The sequence below is a fragment of the Bos indicus x Bos taurus genome, chromosome 19 (assembly GCF_003369695.1).
Source record: "Bos indicus x Bos taurus breed Angus x Brahman F1 hybrid chromosome 19, Bos_hybrid_MaternalHap_v2.0, whole genome shotgun sequence".
In the NCBI taxonomy this organism is placed as follows: domain Eukaryota; kingdom Metazoa; phylum Chordata; class Mammalia; order Artiodactyla; family Bovidae; genus Bos; species Bos indicus x Bos taurus.
The window spans coordinates 53,318,855-53,338,904 of record NC_040094.1 but is presented as its reverse complement, the minus strand read 5'-3'; the positions used below and the strand labels follow the sequence as shown (position 1 = coordinate 53,338,904).

Below are 20,050 nucleotides of genomic sequence, written 5' to 3'. Positions count from 1 at the left end.
AAGTTGCAACCCCATCATCTCGCACAACATCTGGCACAAAGAGAATGGAATCACCATTCACTCAATGGACAAGCAGGGGTCAGTGCTCTACAAGTTGCCCTTGTTTGTCCTTCTGCTCACCAAGATCCACTGAGTCAAATTTGAGTCTGGACCCACTAAGGACTGTGTCCTGTCCTCAAAAAGAGTCACTGAAACTGAGGTCAAGGTATCATGTAAACGGAAGATGCTTGGTGACGGCATTCAGGACACACTACCCCCCAGAATGGCACTTTGCCCTGTTGATCTTGAGCTGGAGAAACTGGAGACAACAGCGGAAGAAGCAAGGTCATTCCTGCTTCTCCAAAGTGTGTGCTTAGTCATTCAGTCGTGTCCGATTCTTTGCGACCCTTTTTTTGACTAGAGCTCACCAGGGTCCTCTGTCCATGGGATTTTCCAGGCAAGAATACTGGAGTAGGTTGCCATTTCCTCCTCCAGTGGATCTTCCTGACCCAGGAATTGAAACTGCGCCTCCTGTGGATCCTGTATTGACAAGTGGATTCTTGACCTGCTGAGCCATCAGAGATGCCCCGCTCCTCCCATTTTTTGTTCCCATTCTCCCAGGTGAAATGTCCCCTCCTTGTACCAGGAGGGAGAGGGAAATTCTTATCACCAGAGGCAGGGCTTTTAGGGCCGAGAAGGCTGTATAAGCAAACCTTGATCTGGTTTCATCATTTACTTCCCACAGCCCAAACAATCTCTGCCTTAAAAAATTCATTGTTTCTTTTTCTTAAATATATAAAGCTTCCTGCTCCGGTCACTTCTTCAGGTTTCTATTCTCCAATGAAAGGTCCCTTGTACATGTAGAAATTCAGTAAAATGTATACACATGCTTTTCTCCTGCAGATCTGTGGTTTTCAGTGTAACTTTCAGATCCCATCAGGGCCTTTGGAGGGGCTCCACAGCTGCAAAGAAAGGCCTGTGAAGCCACATATTGTAAATGGCAGAGTTTCAGTCAGTGGAGTGAAGGAGGGGTCCTCCTGAGCTGAGCCCTGGCCAGCACTGTTACATGGGCCAGAAGTAAGCTCTGACTGTCTGCTGTTACAGCAGCTGGTGGAGCCCTGACTACACAGATGATGGTGATGTAGAGCAGCACTGTCCAACAGACGATGCAGTCCCAATGTGACATTTTAACGTCTCAAGTAATAGTCTTAAAGAATGTAAAAACAAACAAACAAAAAAAGAATGTAAAAACAAACAGGTGAAATTAGCATATCTTTTTATTTAACATAATATCTAAAATAAATATTTTCAACACGAAATCCATGTAAAACTTATCAGTGAAGTATTTTGCATTACTTTTCTCATACTAAACTCTGAAATCCAGCATGAACAGTATACTCACATCTCAACTCAGACCAGCTACATGTGGAGAGCTCAGAGCGACCTGTCTCTTGGCTGCTGTGTCAGATGATGTGAGTTTAGAATGTTCAAATCTAAAATGGTTAGGAAGGGACTTCCCTAGTGGTCCAGTGGTTAAGATGCTGTGCTTCCACTGGAGGGGGCATGGGTTCAATTCCTGATCAGGGACTAAGGTCCCGCATGCTGTGCCCTGGCAAAGGTAAAAGAATAAATACATAAAAATAAAATACAGTGGTTAGGAAGCCTCAGGTTGTTCAGAGCCTGTGCTTGTGTTTGTTTCTATGGAAACTCTGGAAACAATAGAAAAAAACTCTAAAAGTCACAGCCGAGGAGGCAGTTGGTATGGCGGGCTCAGAGAGAACTGTGTTTGAGTCCAGGCTGTTCTGATTTCTCAACGCATGATGATTGGTAAATAAATGGTCTACTCTCTCTGACTCAGTTTTCAAAAGGGCACAGATGAAATGAGATCCGGCACATTCAGGGTGTCATGGCCGTAGACTGTTGCACAGATTAATTTGAAGAGGACAGTGGAGACCTGGGGTGTATATGTAGTATGCATTTAAGAAGCAGTTGCTGCTGTCATGCATTGAACCTCCTCGAATTCTATTTGCTCCACCCTCCTCTGTCCTCACTCTCTCTCCCACATGAACTGAGTGTCTAATGCAGGTCAGGCAGCTCACCCTCAAGGTCTGGTTTTACTAAGAATTGAGTCTTTGGGGACGTGGCCCTGGGAGGAAGCTACTTGATGCAAAACTCTGATGATGGAAAGAGGTTGGACAGGAGGAAGAAGGGGCATGGTTTAGGACTCAGGCTGCAATGCCAGCAATCACGTCTTGCCCATGCCCCAGTAATCCATTTACTCAAAAATGAAATGATGCTGGGGATCTGGTGTGATTGGTCTGTCATGCCCAGTCTACAGCCTCATGGTGTCCAGGAGCAATGCTCTCGGTGCCACCAGACCCAAAAGTGGCAGCTGAGGGCTCTGCAGCCACATCCCTGCAGGCCCCACACCCAGTGGGCAGGGGAGGCTGAGGGTGCTCTGCTGGGGACCAGCCTCAGCAGAGTCCAGGGATACCCTCAAGATGAACAGCATCAGCAAATGAATGACACGGGGAGGCCAAGCTTCGGTGAGCGAGGCCCGTAACTTTATTTTCAAAAGGAGCTTTTATACCCTGACTTGTACATAGAGGGAAATGAAAGATGCAAGGTCATGCAGAGTCAGCCCAAACACTCCAGTAGCTTTGCCCTTATCAAAACTGGGATTTTTTTTCTGTGTGCCTTTCCATAAACAAGGGTCTTATGCTATGTACATTATCTTCTGGCCTGGAGGCCCGTTGACATTATATGACCTTTTTTGTTAAAGGTTGATCAACCAGAAAACTTGTTTTCCCTTGAAGTGTTTTTTCTTTATATTTCTAATCTGTGTCAGCCTCAGAAAGTACTAAAGAGAGTTACATTCTCACGGAGCAAAGGTGCAGTGGGTCACAACAAAGAAAGAACTTATTAGCTCAAAGGTCTGATGTGGTTAATACCAAGGCTACTACTTGTTTTTTTTTACATTCCAACTACATTAACTAATGCACTCCCAGGTGCACAATGGATAAGGGATATGGGAACTTGGCAGCAAGCATTGGCCCAATAATGAAGCCCTTTACCAGTACTATCTATTCTAATAATTTTTCATCCCTCAAAGGGCTCTATGCTCATTAGGACTTTTAGAATGCTTAGGCTTCCCGTGCCTTTCATGGTTGGGAAGTTGTGAACAATCATGTGCGTTAGTTGTAAGAGTAAGGAAAAACCTGTCAAGCGAGCTAGAATGTCAACAGAGGGGTTAGAATAGAAATATTCCTTTCATGCCCAGGCGACTTATCAACTTAGAGCCCTAAGTTGATTTTCTCCAGAGAAAGGTGGTCAGGGAGAGCCCCCTGCTAATATCAGAAGAGCAGTTGAAAGGCATAGTATAGTAAACAGTAGACAGACAGATTTTGGTTTCAGGGTAGATGCTTGAGCAGGTCCAGGGAATCCCTCGAGTCCTGATCTGCCTTTGCCTGTCAGGTCTTCTCCGCATGACCTTTGTCATGGGTGGGATCTCCCGTGGTGGCTCCTGGCAATGCTCTGTGAGCTGATAGGGGTGGGGAGCAGTGGGCTTCCCCATTAGTGCTGGAGTGGGGCAGGGACCTTCATCTTTTTTGAGATAAAGTCTACCTGGGAATTCCCTGGCAGTCCAGTGCTTAGGACTTGATGCTTTCATTGCCATGGCCTGGGTTCAATCCCTAGTCAGGAAACTGGGATCCTGTAGGCCTCCCAGAGAGGGGAAAAAAAAAAAAGATCAAGTCAACCTGGAGCAGAGCTAACCTGGGCTAACCCAGGGGTGAATAGCAAACCCTTGGCTGCCTAAAGTATGATTATTTTTATAAAATATGTTTTGCATCAATTTATCTACCTTTGTAAATTCTGCTGCTGATGTTGGCAAACAGCCTGTTATCCTTCCCCTCCCCTTTTAAAATAATTTTAATCCTCTGAAAGGACCCAAGTGCATCTAAATCTTTGAATCTTTGTGCAGTGCTGATGGCTGAATCTTCTAGAGACTTCTGGCAAAGCCCGTGGAGCTGGTGCCTGTAGGGGACTGAATTGTGTCCCCTACAAAGAGTTACATTCTTGATCATAAGCACCCATGACTGTGACCTTCTTTGCAAATAGGATTTTTGCTGATGTAATTAACTAAGTTCAGATGATGTCATATGGGACTTGAGTGGCATCCTAATAAGAAGAGAAGACAGAGACACAGGTACAGGGAGGTGCCATCATGGGAGCCATGAAGTTATTTCGTTATGTATGTCTTACTTCTGCCCCTCCTGCCTCCCTAAATAAGAAAGGAACCACAGTTCCTTACAGGCTGTTCTTCTGTCTGGGCAGGCCTGCCAGCCCAAGGTGGGTGAACTAATTTGGTGCTGAACCAGGACCAAATTTTTGGGCCTCAATGTTTTAACTTGGGAAACACCTGACCCTGGGACAGCTCTTACTCCATGGGGTCCAAAGAACATGATCCTCAGGCAAGAATACCCAGGCCCAGAAAACTGACTTTCATCAGTCAAACTTTGCCTTAACCAAGCAGAACTCCAAAGCCTGTTTCATGAGAAACTTAACTGCAGATCTCACTCCTGTCTTTCCATGAGGAAAAACAGCTGAAAGGAAGATCTGAAGGCAGGCTGGGAAATAGATGCAAAACGAAACCAGGAAATACAAGCCCCTGTTGTTCTGCACGGCTCTAGATTTACTGTGGGCATTATGTTCAGCCTGCTTGGTCACACAGGCCCTGCTTTGAGATGTCTGGACGTTCTTTTCTGGAGTAGGGCCATGGAGCTGTGCGGCCCAGCAGGGCAGAACCACGTCCCTGGCCTACCTTCCCCCACAAGGTCCCTTGGTCCAGTCTCTTACCACACTTACCCTCCCAGCAAACTGTGCCCTGAAGAGCATCCTGCCTACAGACGAACCCAGGATTATCAGATAAGCAGGCAAGGAGCAAGACCAGCCCCGAAGTATGTTTGTGGCCCAACCAAATCCATTCTACAAATGCTGGTGGTTACAATAAGATTGAGGAAATTTCAAATGATCTAATATCTAAGGGATCAGGAAGATACTCTATACTGGGTTTTTGCCAGGTGGGCTGTGGGGCTAAGTCCAGGGGCTCCCCTGTCATGCAGCTGACTTGGGGAATGATGACCAGCAGACTTTCCACAAGCAGAGCTTCTATGTGGAGGAGCCAGTCCCTTTGTGAACACTGGACCTAAAGGAGATGTCCAGACTGAAGCCAGCAATGTCCAGAGCACCATCTTTTAGGGACAAAGTGGGAGGTGATGCCATCTGAAACTGTTCATCAAGTACTCTGGCTTCCTCGTCCCCTTCTTCCTTCATCCTACCACCCCACCATCCGCTTCCACCCAGTTGATCTCTGTCTGTGCCTACCTCAGCCCCACAGAATAAACTGCACCTACCACTGTTCTCATATTCTGTTATTTTCTGATTTTCTGGGCTTCCCTGGTGGTTCAGTGGTAAAGAATCCACTTGCCAGTGCAGAAGATATGGGTTCGATTCCTGTATCAGGAAGATCCCCCGGAAAAGGAAATGGCAACCCACTTCAATAGTCTTGCTTGGGAAATCCCATGGACAGAGGAGCTTGGCAGGCTACAGTCTGGGGGGTCACAAAAGAGTTGGACATGGCTTAGCGACTAAACAACAATCTTATTTTCAGATTTCGTTAAATCATATATTGTACATTGTTTAATGTTATATTATTTTTTTTATTTTTAAAAACTGTACAGGATTTCCCTGGTGATCCAGTGGTTGAGAATCAGCCTTCCAAAGAAATAATTAAGAATCTGCCTTCCAATGCAGGGGACATGGGTTTGATCACTGGTCAGGGAACTAAAATCCCACATGCCTCAGGGCAACTAAGCCCACCCACTGCAACTGAGACCACACACCCCAACTAAGACCCGATGCAGCCAAAAAAAAAATTCTGTGCATGTTTCAATGCCTACATTTATCGCCTTGATACAGACTAGGGAATGTGAGGGGTTTTCTCTGTGAGTATTCAAGATGGTCTCCTAACACCTGGCTTTTCCATCTTTTCTGTCTTCATTCGATTCAGTTTGTGTGTTTTGACTTGGTTCTTTGGGTTGTTAACCATCGTTCTGGTTTAGCTGACACATTGACAGGGCCACTTCCCACTAGGTCCTCAGCACCTGGACGTGTCCAGTGTCCAGAACCTCGATCTACTTTGGAACACCAGCAAGACAGAATGTCCACACTGACCATGCCGCACGCTGACTTCTCAGAAAGTTGGAAGCCGAGCCCTCCTGCTATAAGTGGCTTCCTCTGTCGGAGAGATTAGTGCTCTGATGTCACTCTGAACTCCATGCCTGGGAGCGCCCTGAGCAGCCAGGCTAACACTGGACTGTCCAGGCTGAAGGAAGACTTGTTAGAGGAGGTGACCTGACACGCCAGCTGGCTTGTCCCACATTTATCTTGAACCACAAACTAAACTGAAGGCACAACAGTGGACCACCCCTCCCCCATTTCTCTAAGGATGGATTTTTAAAAATCCCTTTCCTGTTTCATGGTTCCTGTAAGGAATGGACAAGGACATGGAGAAGAAGGTGGAGGGAAGATGACTCTGAGGGCTTTCAAATGGCATAAAGACACCTCCTTTGTAGGGCTTGGTCTTTCACTGGAAGAATTAAAATTCCTTAAGGCTGTGTTGGGTTTTATTTTCTTATATTTTTGGTCACTCTACATGTTGTGTAAGGGTCTTAGATCTGGCAGGTAAATGTGTTTTCTCAGGCCACATGACGTGTTCCTTCTGACCTCACCTGGTGTGGTATCCTGGCAGTGGAGCCCACTCTGTTGGTCCTTTAGCAACACCCTGGATCACCTCGGGGCTGGCCTAGGATTCTGATATGGGCACTGGCAGGGTTCACAGGTCCCCGTACTAACAAGCCCAACCAAGCTCTGCTGGCCTCCCCCAAATCCTTAAGCACAGCCTGAGCTCAGACAAAGATGCTGGGGTTCAATGGCCGGGAGAAGCCAACCTTCCAAGAGGCAGGCACTGCAGGAGGGGAACCCCAGAAAGGACAGAGCTTGCTGTTCTCAGCCCAGAGGAAGGACAGTGTCTGGTGGGCGTGGGAAAGGAGAAGATGAGTGGGAGCCCTGGGCCTCTTTTTTTAAATTAATTTTTTTAAAATTTTAATTAGAGGACAAGTGCTTTACAATGCTGTGTTGGTTTCTGCCTCACAACAATGTGAATTGGCTGTAAGTATACACATTTCCCCTCCCTCTCGAGCCTCCCTCCCAGCCTCCACCTCCATCTTACCCATCTCTGTTCTCACAGAGCACCAGGCTGAGCGCCCTGTGTTCTTTAGCTATCTATTTTACACTTGGTAATATATATATTTTCAATGCTACTGTCTCAATTCATCCCACCCTCTCCTTACGTCCCTGTGTTCACAAGTCCATTCTCTTGTGTCTCTATTCAGCTCAGTTCAGTCGCTCAGTTGTGTCCGACTCTTTGCAACCCCATGAACTGCAGCACGCCAGGCCTCCCTGTCCATCACCAACTCCCAGAGTTTACCCAAACTCATGTCCGTTGAGTCAGGGATGCCATCCAACCATCTCATCTTCTGTCATCCCCTACTCCTCCTGCCTTCAATCTTTCCCAGCATCAGGGTCTTTTCAAATGAGTCAGCTCTTCACATCAGGTGGCCAAAGTATTGGAGTTTCAGCTTCAGCATCAGTCTTTCCAATATCTCTATTCCTACCCTGCAAATAGGTTCATCAGAATCACTTTTCTAGATTCCATATATATGCATTAACCCGGGGCCTTTTAATAAAATAGTGATGCTCATCCTAAATGACATTTGTAGCATCACATGGGCCTGTGTGAGGACCCTCACAAAAGTTCTCAGGTGGGTGCTCATGGTAGGTTGTGGCTCTGAGCCGTAACAGCCCTAGGATTCTTGGCTTCCAGAGGAGAAGATTTTGATCTGGGGCCAGAGACAAGGCTTGACCACTTGAAGCTTTTGTGTAGCAAAGTTTTAATAAAGCATAAAAGAGACAGAGGAAGCTTCTGACAGACATCAGAAAGGGGCAGGAGAATATCCCTTTAACAGTTTTTAGCAAGGCATCTTATACTTGTTAGCAAGCTGTTGATCACAGATAGAAGAAACACCTCAAGGCTGAGAGAGTTCTACAACACCCATATCTGCACAACGGGAATCCTTTCTGGAGGAGAATGTCTCTGGGAGAGATATACTGTATACCTCTTGAAGGAAAACAGACTTGCAAACAAGATACATTAACATAACTTAAGAGAAACATTTCCATCAGTAAGATGTACTGTTTTGTTGGGCAATTAGCAGGTCAAGGTTGGAAAACAGTTACTTTCAGGCAGAACTGATTGTAGTCATCAGTTCAGTTCAGTTCAGTTCATTTGCTCAGTCGTGTCCGACTCTTTGCGACCCCATGAATCGCCGCACGCCAGGCCTCCCTGTCCATCACCAACTCCCGGAGTTTAATCAAACTCATGTCCATCGAGTTGATGATGCCATCCAGCCATCTCAAACTTTTTTTAAGTTCCACACTTCTTTTTCTACCTTTTATAATTAATTGTGCCACCAAGCTGGGATAAGATAAAACTATTTTTCTTGGGGTCACTGGTAGATGGAGCCATTCCAATGAGCCTTCTTGCCACAAGCACCCTGTAGGTGTATGCTCTGTGGCAAGAATAATTAAATCCCATCCTCTGGTAATATTAATCCTAATTAACTGATCATTTAAGGCCTTATCCACTTTAACAAGAGCCGATTCGGCCTCACTAGTCAATTCTCTCTTAGAACTAGGATAAGGATCGCTTTTGAAGCAATTAAACAGAGGCTTTAAATCTGCAGTGGTCAGTTTTAGATGTGGGCGTATCCAATTAATATCCCCTAATAATTTCTGGAAATCATTTAAAGTTAGTAAAGGATCTCTCCGCAGCTGCAAAGGGGCATGACTCACGGTATGGGTATTTAATACCCTCCCTAAATAAGAAAAAGGAGGATTTACTTGTATCTTATCTGGAGCTGTCTTTAAACCCCAGCTTTCCAAGGCCTCAATCAGTTCAGATAAAATTTGTTGCAACAAGGCTCTGTCCTTATAAGCTGCCAAAATATCATCCATATAATGTATCAAATATAGATCTTTATACTTTCCTCTAACATTTTGCACAGCTTGGTCTACAAATTTCTGACACAGGGTAGGGCTATTTTTCATTCCCTGAGGCAAAACCTTCCATTGAAACCTTCTATAGGGCTGTTTAAAATTAGCTGAAGGGAGACTGAAAGCAAGCCATTTATAATCCTGATCAGCCAGGGGAACGGTAAAGCAACAATCTTGTAGATCTATAACTATCACATTATACTGAAAAGGCACAGCCACTGGGGAAGGGAGGCCTGGCTGGAGGGCCCTCATGTCTTCCATAGTTGCGTTAGTAGCCCTCAAATCTTGTAACAATCTGCATTTTCCTGATTTTTTCTTAATAACAAAAATAGGAGTATTCCAGGGGCTATTAGAAGGCTCTATATGGCCAGCTGCCAGTTGTTCCATAACTAAATCCTCAGCTGCCTGTAACTTTTCAGCTGTTAAAGGCCATTGTTCCACCCATACCAGATCATCAGATTTCCAGGTAATAGGGTCGGCAGCAAGAGCAACAGCATCTAGGATAAATTTGAATATCCCAGACCTTCTGTATTTTTGTTAGGAACCGCCTCTAATGGAGAAACAATTTTCTGCTGATCTTTACCAAGCCCCTTATCAGGATTATACCTCATTTGCAGCATTTGATTAGTAACCTTTTCATCCGGGCTATATAAAAGCATTCCCATCTGAGATAATATATCTCTCCCCCATAAAGAAAAAGGTAGTGAAGGAATCATATATGGACAGAAAGTGTCTTGTGCCCCCTTCTCATCTGACCATGTCAAAATTTGTGAGCGCTTAGCAACCAAAGGCACTGACCCTATACCTACCCGGCCGGCACTGGTCAAGCATGTTGGCCAGGACGAGGGTCAATCTTTTCCAGCAATGCAAGAGACATCTGCTCCAGTATCTAACAGCCCTGATATTTTATTTCCTTGAATTAAAAGATCTTTTAAAGGCCTAGAAGCTGTAATTTCCTGCACGCAAAAAGCCAGATCACTAGATCCAAATCCTCTGGGGCCCCTAGCTTGAGAAGTCAAGGTTTCTCCTGTCTGATAATAAGGTAAAAGCAAAAGCTGTGTTATTCTTTGACCTTTATTAATTTGCACAGTTTTAGTAGGCAGCGAGATCAAAACTTTAATTTCCCCAGTATAATCAGAATCTACTACACCAGGCACCACCGAAATTCCTTGAAAAGAAAGCGAGCTACGCCCCAGCACAAGTCCTACAATGCCCTCAGTTAGGGGGCCAGCCACTCCCATTAGAATCGGAGTAACCGGTCAGGGGTTAATATTGTTGTGGTGGTGGAACTGAGGTCCAGTCCTGCGCTACCTGGGGTTGATTGGCATGGCTTGTTGTCCCTGCTTGGCAGGACATTGCCGGCAAAAATGCCCCATTTGGCCACAAGAGAAACATTTTTTATTTGTAGAATCGTTTCCATTACGATTAATCTTTTTTTTTTTTTTTTAGCCTGGGTGAGGCCCCCCGAGGGGCTTTTTTCCAAGGAGCAGGCTCTGTATATTGTGCATGCGACTGCTTTAAAAGCTCCTTTGTTTAAAAAAAAAAAAACTCTTTATCTTTCTAAGCCTTAGGCAATGCTCTGGGAGGCTTTGGAGGCAAAATGGGGAACTCCTGGGCCCTGGGAAGCACAAGTGGAGGTGGCAGTGGTCGCCTTAAATAAGAAAGTGGTGGATAAATTTTTAAAGCTTTGCGTAGACGGGGAGGGGGCTCGCCAGGACCCCTGGCCGCAGCGTCCTGTAAACCCTCTACTTCCTCAGGAGGTAGAGCACAGTCTCCCTCTTTTTCTTTGTCAATGGCAGAAAATATGACCTACGCAGAAGGTGGAGACCCACCATCCACCGCTATAGCCTCCCCCATAGGCTATCTCACAGCCTCATGACGAGGGTCCAGGACATTTCTAATCATATTCCACAGAGCAAAAGCATCTACACGAACCATTTCTGGCCCATGCAAAGTATAAAACAAACGTAGAAATTTAGACAGTCTTCCTGTGCTTACTTTAACGCCTCTATGGGCTAACATATGAAGTAATATTTCAATAAACATTTGTCTATTCTTAGATGCAGAGAAACCCATTCTTCTAGAGAATATTCTTACTGATTCTGTACCCTCCTCACCCTGCCTAAACTGCAGAGGGGCGCCGGCCACCTACAGGTACAATCCTAACCGTCCCGCGTTACATTCCCAGATTACTTCCTCCTCAGTGTCCCCTGTTCTGGGCGCTACTTGCCGGAGTCCAACTCCAGCAACCAGGGATTCAACCTGAAGAGATGACGGAAGAGATGACGGTGTCGGCCAGTGAGACAGCCTCTCATTTTTCTATGGACTGCTTGTTTATTCCAAGTTTAAGATTCTCTTTTATACTTTTACAGAAACATTAGGCCAGAGGTTTGACATTTTCAGTTCCCCCCCTACCAGATTTAATATCTCCATAAATCATTGTTGTTCTTCAAACAGAGTTCCTGCTTTAGTGATTCTCTCCGGATCAGCCTTATCATCTATTATCTACTTCTTCTAATGTGTCCTATAGTTAACTTGTGATTACATTGTAACTCATGCTATATTCCTCAGTTTACTACTTATCTTCCTAAATCCTGTTTGCCCCTAACATCCTGAACTCACTATCTCTTAAAAAGGCTTCTAGCTATAGTGTCTCTAAAAATTCCTAACTTCTATCAGTTCAGTTCAGTTCAGTTGTTCAGTCGTGTCCGACTCTTTGCGACCCCATGAACTGCAGCACGCCAGGCCTCCCTGTCCATCACTAACTTCTATAAGCTATAGTAAAATATGCTAACTTTACAACATTCCTTAAATCTTTAACTTCTAACTATTATAATTTTTTCTAAGCCCTAAATTCAGTAAACTCCTTTGCCATAAACATTCTCCTCACAAATAGGCTTCAGATATCAATCCCTCCCATGGCCTCAAGCTACGGCCTATGTGCTCATCCTGGAACACTCTTTTGTAAAAGTCCTTGAACAAATGTCAATGATTAACTTTATGAATTATTTTCTGAGCACAACTGCAGAAGGCTTTTTGCCTTCTCATGCTCCTCTCAAGAACAATAAGCACCTTAATATTCCTTTTCAGTCAACTCAGCCGAGGAGAGGAAAAGACAAGTCAGAATTACAAGGCCTAACTCCTTCATCCCAGGATCCATGCCTGCGGAATGAGGAGAGGGGGCTGGGGACCGTGCCTTCATTTTGTCAGTAACGCCTAACGCGGCTCCCTACAAACTCCAGGAGTTGGTGATGGACAGGGAGGCCTGGTGTGCTGCAATTCATGGGGTCGCAAAGAGTCGGACACGACTGAGCAAATGAACTGAACTGAACTGAAGTTGGAGCAAGCATCTTTTAATTTCATGGCTGCAGTCACCATCTGCAGTGATTTTAGAGCCCCTCAAAAATAAAGTCTGTCACTATTTCCAATGTCTCTCCATCTATTTGCCATGAAGTGATGGGACCAGATGCCATGATCTTAGTTATCTGAATGTTGAGTTTTAAACCAACTTTTTCACTCTCCTCTTTCACTTTTATCAAGAGGCTCTTGAGTTCTTCTTTGCTATCTGCCATAAACGTAGTATCATCTGCATATCTGAGGTTATTGATATTTCTCCTGGCAATCTTAATTCCAGCTTGTGCTTCATCCCTATGTTTCTCATGATGTACTAGCATATAAGTTAAATCCAGTCCCATCACTTCATGGGAAATAGATGGAGAAACAGTGTCAGACTTTATTTTTTTGGGCTCCAAAATCACTGCAGATGGTGACTGCAGCCATGAAATTAAGACGCTTACTCCTTGGAAGAAAAGTTATGACCAACCTAGATAGCATATTCAAAAGCAGAGACATTACTTTGCCAACAAAGGTCCATCTAGTCAAGGCTATGGTTTCTCCAGTGGTCATGTATGGATGTGAGAGTTGGACTGTGAAGAAGGCTGAGCGCCAAAGAATTGATGCTTTTGAAGTGTGGTGTTGGAGAAGACTCTTGAGAATCCCTTGGACTGCAAGGAGATCCAACCAGTCTATTCTAAAGGAGATCAGCCCTGGGTGTTCTTTGGAAGGACTGATGCTAAAGCTGAAACTCCAGTACTTTGGCCACCTCATGCGAAGAGTTGACTCATTGGAAAAGACTGTGATGCTGGGAGGGATTGGGGGCAGGAGGAGAAGGGCACGACAGAGGATGAGATGGCTGGATGGCATCACTGACTCGATGGACATGAGTCTGAGTGAACTCCGGGAGTTGGTGATGGACAGGGAGGCCTGGTGTGCTGCGATTCATGGGGTCACAAAGAGTCAGACACGACTGAGCGACTGAACTGACTGACTGACTGACTGACTGAAGCAGGGTGACAATATACAGCCTTGACGTACTCCTTTCCCTATTTGGAACCAGTCTGTTATTCCATGTCCAGTGCTAACTGTTGCTTCCTGACCTGCATACAGACTTCTCAAGAGGCAGGTCAGGTGGTCTAGTATTCCCATCTCTTTAAGAATTTTCCAGAGTTTGTTGTGGTCCATACAGTCAAAGGCTTTGGCATAGTCAATAAAGCAGAAGTAGATGTTTTTCTGGAACTCTCTTGCTTTTTTCATGATCCAGTGGATGTTGGCAATTTGATCTCTGGTTCCTCTGCCTTTTCTAAATCCAGCTTGAACATCTAGAAGTTCACGGTTCACGTACTGTGAGAAATCTGAGATATGCAGATGACACCACGCTTATGGCAGAAAGCGAAGAAGAAGTCAAGAGCCTCTTGATGAAAGCGAAAGAGGAGAGTGAAAATGTTAGCTTAAAACTCAACATTCAGATAACTAAGATCATGGCATCTGGTCCCATCACTTCATGGCAAATAGATGGGGAGACTGTGGAAACAGTGACATACTTTATTTTCGGGGGGCTCTAAAATCACAGCGGATGGTGACTGCAGCCATGAAATTAAAAGATGCTTGCTCCTTGGAAGAAAAGTTATGATCAACCTAGACAGCATATTTAAAAGCAGAGACATTACTTTGCCAACAAAGGTCTGCCTAGTCAAAGCTATGATTTTTCCAGTAGTCATGTAAGGATATGAGAGTTGGTCTATAAAGAAAGCTGAGCACGGAAGAATGGATGCTTTTGAACTGTGGTGTTGGAGAAGACTCTTGAGAGTCCCTTGGACTGCAAGGAGATCCAACCAGTCCAATCTAAAGGAGATTAGTCCCGGGTGTTCTTTGGAAGGACTGATGCTAAAGCTGAAACTCCAGTACTTTGGCCACCTCATGCAAAGAATTATTGACTCATTGGAAAAGACTCTGATGCTGGGAGGGATTGGGGGCAGGAGGAGAAGGGGACGACAGAGGATGAGATGGCTGGATGGCATCACCGACTCAATGGACATGAGTTGAGTAAACTCGGGGAGTTGGCGATGGACAGGGAGGCCTGGCGTGCTGCAGTCTATGGGGTCGCAAAAGGACACAACTGAGAGACTGGAGTGGACTGAACTGAACTGAACACGGCCTGGCCGCGGGTCCACTGGAGGGCGCCACTCGACCGGGGATTCCGGCCACACCCACGTGAGCTCCGCAGAGTCTGCCCAAGCGGGAGGGGCGGGACCCAGGACTAGAGAAACGAAACCTTGCCTACCGGCGGCACAGTACGCTCGGGAGCCGCCTAGGTGAGAACTAGCGGGCCGGGCTGGGGTGCACAGTTGCAGGGCCCGGGCGCGGGTACCTTGGACGCAGGTCTCCAGGGGGCGGAATGCGGGTTTACGGGGAGGGATGCCGAGTCCCGTGAGTGCAGGGCGCAAGTTACCCTGGTTACGGGCTGTCCCACTGGTCGGAGTGCCATTCCCCTAGAGGCGAGAGGGTCCCATGGATCAGGGTTCCCGCCGAGTCTGGTCCTGGGTCTGATGGCCCGGCCCGAGGCGCTGCCGGGGAGCGGCGCTTGCGTCCGGATGCGTCGCGTCCGGCCGCCGTACGGGCCGGCCCCCTCCTTCTTCGGGCGCCAAGTTTCGGTTTCTCTGCGGGTTCCTGGTCCATCCCGGCCCCGCGGGGCAGTGCTGACCCTGCTCTCTGGCCGCGAGCAGCAGGTGGGCGCGGCGGGCCCGAGCGCTTTCCCCGGGCCCCAGCGACGTTCCCAGGGGCCCAGCCTCGGGTTGGACTCCCAGCGAGGAAGTGGTGGACTCCGGCTTTGAACCCAAGAGCACCCTACCTGGGAGGGGGCGCGGCGGGGGCTGATAGCTGATGGGGACCGCCAGACCGGGGGCCTCTGGCTCTACCCTGAACTGAATCCTGGGCTTTCACTAATTGCAACAACGGGAAAGTGATGTTGCGAAAAATGCCAGTTATCTTTTATTTCACAGTAACTTTTAGGAGACCGGGATCACTGCCCACATAATCGGGCCGTCCAGAGCTTGGGGTGCTCCTGACTTATCAGGGTTGTCTAACTCATCAGAGTTGTCTGTGGCCAGGGGCTGAAGGCCAAGTTGGCGCCCCTCCCGTGATGGCCTTGACAGCTGGGAGTGGGCTGTGGCCCTGGGGGAAGCCAGGGAGGGCTGAGAATGGGGGAGTGGAGGTGGGGGCCTCCACCTGATTTTCTTTGGTGGTGGTTGGGAGGATGTTGCTGGAAAAAGGGGGAAGGAAAAAAGTCCGGTAACTGAGAGGATAGAGAAGTGTTGGTACCTGCCATAACCCATAAGCCCCTGGTGCTGGGGAGAAACAACAGGACACTTTAGTGAGGAATTCTGATCCCTGCTGTGAGTTTTCTGGTCTGTGTGGAAGCAGAGCTTTGGACAGAGGGAATGCACCTTAGGAGAGAGGACTGGGCCCTGGGGAGTCATCTAGAGTCTTTTAGTGAGAGAGCGCCCAGACTACAGAGGTGGTTGTTTCAGGGGGCATTGGGAGGGGGAGAAGGGAAGTGGGGATCAGGACCCTGAGGGTAACCGCACACTTTGGGTGCTTTTGGTCCTGCTCTCCCCCTACCCAGCCCACCGTCAGGGGAGAACAAGTTGGTGGTGTCAGACGAAGTGAGAAGGAGACTCAGGGACCGCAGGGGGCCGGCAGACAGGGAGTCGCTGTCTGATGGGGCCCTTTGCTTGCCCTCCCAGCTGGGGAAGGAGCCAACTGGGCCACAGTTCCAGCAGAATTCTTGGGTCTGAAGCCAACAGAAAAGGGTGACAGGTGGATCTTTGTGCCCCAAGAACCAAGATACGTGTCTCCACTCTCACCATGGATGAACTCAGTGGTCTCTGGAGGCTGGAGATTCTCAGCCTGAGTCCTGACCTTGCACATGACCCTGACCATGGTTTGCTGCCACCCCCACGCAGGGTGTTCAGAGGGCCAGATTGTCTGTAAGAAGAGTGTAGCCTTAGTAGATGGCAATTCCTGTTATTAGGAATCTTGACCACTGGCCCTGTTATTAAGAGTCCTGACTGTCATCCCCTGTAGCCCTGGGCTGCCCTGTGCAGGCTGGTTCCTTTGGCAGGCTCTGACTCAGCCATTTGCTGCCAGCATTTCTGCAGTGAGCCAATTAGAGTCTGAGTCCCTTGTCTGGGGCATACAGCAGGTAGCCCCAGTCTCTGTCTGCTCCCCCACTAACCCCAGTCTCCACTCACTTGGCTCAGCTGAACTGGCTCCCAGTCTCAGCCGGTTGGGGACATTTTTAGATTCACTGAGTCCTGTCAGGAGGCTGGGAGGGGCAAACCTGGCCCTGGTGGGGGCAGCAGAAAAGGAAGTGGGTGCTGCAGCCACATGGAAGGGGAGGTTGGGATGAGGAAGACTGGAGAACTTCGGGGGCGGTGATCAGACTAGGTTTCAATTGAGCAGGGAGAACTGGGCTGCCGCAATTTCACTTTCTCAGAAAATGAAACTGAAGCAAGGCTGTGGTCATGTGACAGGTGGCGGGGTATAAAGCTGGCAGCCTCAAGACTCTAGCTTCCAGATCGGCAGAAGCATGCCAGCCCCAGGAATTCCTCTCCCTGGAAGTATGGAATGTCCTTCCTGCCGGCATATCTCCAAAGAGGAAGCCCCGAAGTTCTGCAGCGAGTGTGGACAGAGGCTGCTTCCTGCAGCCCCCGAAGGAGTAGCAGGTAAGGCCCCGATGGGGCTGGGAGCCTGGTGCAGGTGGTGGGGAGGGCAGTTAGCTCAGTCCCTCTTCCATCCCTAGAAGTGGAGACCTTGACCAGCAGGCATCCCAGGCTAGCAGGTCTTCTGTGACTAGAGAACTGTTTGTAGAGGAAACACTTTCCTTAGAAATACAGTTTTATCTGGTCCTTTGCTGAAAGCATCTGTCACTTTTTAAAGAATTTCAGTTTCATTTCTTGGAGAGAACTTGGAGTTTCCTTTCTCCTTAGGAAATGGGAAGTGTTGGGCTGAGCTGAGGGATCTTAATGGATTTCAGAGGATGCTGTATAAAGTGGCATCCCAGGCCCCCTTGGTGGGGGAGGGGTCCCCGCAGTTTGCACAGGCCCCTTCCTGATGAGGGGTGGCTCACAGGTGCATGAAGGAGGAACCATGTCAGGTGGTCCTCACCTGCTGACTCTGGTGGGTCCTTGATTCTCTTGATGCCTGGGACATTGGACTATCTCCCTCTCCTAGTACACGCTAGACGTGCTCTGACCTCAGGACCTTTGCACTTCCTGGTCCCTCTGCCTGGAACACACCTTTTCTTAGAGGGCTGCACAGCTTCCCCTATCCCTGCCTTCCAGTCTTTGCTCAGCTGTCTGCTCTTCTGGAGGCCCACTCTGACCACCCAGTTGCAAACTGTGCTTGCCCCACCCCTTCACTCCGAACTGCACTTCCCCAGGCTATCTGTCTCAGTAGCACTTGGATGACACCATGGTGGGTCTTCAGAGACCTTTGCTCTCTTATTCACTGCTTTATCCCAAGTCTCCCATACGTTGCCTGGAACACAATAGGTGCTCAATAAATAATTGCTGCATGAACTGAAGAAGGTGCAGTTTGAATCAGGGCTGAGATAGACGCCCCCCCCCCCCCCGCCCCCGCCCAGTTCTTTTAATTGGTTCTGTTTCGGCTGCATTTGTACAAAGTGCTCCTGTTACAGATGCACTCTTTGGGCTGTAAGAGGTATGGAGACGTGGCCACTTTTTGTTGCACTTTTTGTTGTTGCTTTTCTTATTGATTTTTTTCTTGTTGCTAATCCTTTGGGAGGAGCTTGGTGGGCAGCCAGTTCCTGATCATCAATTCCTGGTCCAGATGTTGAATCATGGCATGGCATGGCTGAAGTTTTGGTATCCAGTTGTAATTTCCCACCTTCCAGAGCTCCCCACCCCTGGTTACTAGAACATCTGCCTGACTAGAGGGTCTTGGGAGGAGGGGTCTTTGGGACCTCAGAGACTAAAAGCGCAAATGAAACCAATACCAATCAGCTAACCTGTGATTTTCCCAATGCTATGCTAAATATTGAGGGAGGAGCTATCATCAATCCCCATTTTACAAATGCCAAGAGTGAAGCAAGGAGAAGTAAGTAACTGTTCACAGTCATGCGGCTAACAACTGGTAGAGAAAAGATTTTGAACTCAGGACCCAGAGCCAGTTCCCTAGAAGGAAGCTGTGGTTGAGGTCTTGTTGGCCTTAGCATCGTCGGGGAAGAAGTTTTCCTGTTCCATTCTAGGTCCTTTTGGCTTGTCTAAGAATTAAATTGACATGAGATGGATTAACAGGAGAAAATCAGGCCTTCATTTGAGTCTCAAGTCCTGTGCCTGGTGCCTCCTGAGACTCACCCCTTTGGGAGAGTCAACGGGAAAGCTCACTCCTCCTGGCCTCCCTTTAATTTTGTGCGAGGGGCTTTCAAAGGGCTGCTAAGAGCAACTAATGTGTTTTCCAACATAACGGGAAAAAAAGCCTCGTCTGAGAACACCAGGTCATCTTCTAGGGTCTTGCATGTCCAGGCAGATAGGGAGAGCAGGCAAGATCGCCATCCACCTCAGCCCAGTCAGAGGTCATTCTGGAGCCCCTACCCTTAGCAGGGCTCGGTCACTACCAAAGTGGACGGCCCATACCTCTAAGATGCTTGGCATCTCTGCCAGTTCCAGGGGCAAAGGCTTTGAGAGTTTTGGGGAGCTGGTTGGCTTCTAGGCTGCCTGCTTATCCTCTGTGAGCACAGTGAGTGCTAAAAAGGGCCATTGTCCTTAGAGCTGGGTCACTGGGGGTGGCCCCTCACACATCACTGGGGTGGGAGGGGAGGAGCTGGGCCCTGGTCCCTCAGTGTGGGGCACACAGTAGGGCTGAGGACCTGGGTGTTGAATGAGACTGCCAGTTTCCTTCTTCTGTCCCCCACCCACTTCCTGCCGGCTTCTATGCTTCTCTCACCCAGCCAAGCCTCTCCTAACAGGAATGGAAACTGAAACCCAACTGTTAGGAGGCTTGGCTGCTGTGGGGGTTGTCTCTACCTTTTAGCCATTTGTAGGTCTGCCAGGCCGGGAGCTCTGGGCATCCTGGACGCTGGCCTCCCTCTGGTGCTGTGGGTGCAAGTTCCTCGCGAACTTGAGCAGGGCTTGGAGCCAGAAGAGGCTGTGGTGCAGCTTCCTGGAGGTGCCCAGGATGACTGAATCTGAGGGGGAGTGAAAGGCCACCCAGATAAGGATGTGAAAGTGAAACGTGAAACCCAAGTTCTGTTCATGGAGCCGAAGAATGAATTCTGCAAACTAGCAAAATCATACAGGCAAAGTTTATTTTTAGAAGACAGGGATACAAAGCCCTCAGCATAGACATTGAGAGGGGGTGAAGAACCTCCCCAAAGGCGAGGATTGCAGCAGTTTCAATCTTTACTAGTATTGATCTGTACCTTTTTGGTTGGCTCGTGACCTGAATATACGTCTTTTCTGACCAGTTAGTTTAAACGTCGCAGTGTCCAGTTTGTCATTTTTATAGCTTTCTTGGATCCCCCAGTTTCTCAGTTTTT

At 47.8% G+C, this 20,050-nt stretch overlaps 1 protein-coding gene across 3 annotated transcripts in view; it reads left to right on the top strand.

Moving 5' to 3' along the window:
- The first annotated feature begins 14,714 nt into the window (after positions 1–14,714).
- Positions 14,715–20,050, top strand: part of LOC113877699 (E3 ubiquitin-protein ligase RNF213-like) — a 122,222-nt gene continuing 116,886 nt past the window's right edge. For 2 of the 3 annotated variants that reach the window (XM_027518079.1, XM_027518077.1), the window contains exons 1-2: positions 14,715–14,804; positions 17,025–17,216. In XM_027518079.1, coding sequence (XP_027373880.1) covers positions 17,081–17,216 — 136 coding nt within the window. In that variant the 5' untranslated portion in view covers positions 14,715–14,804; positions 17,025–17,080. Of the gene's footprint in view, positions 14,805–15,154; positions 15,219–17,024; positions 17,217–20,050 lie in introns of those variants that run through there. The other variant, XM_027518078.1, reaches the window with a different exon arrangement.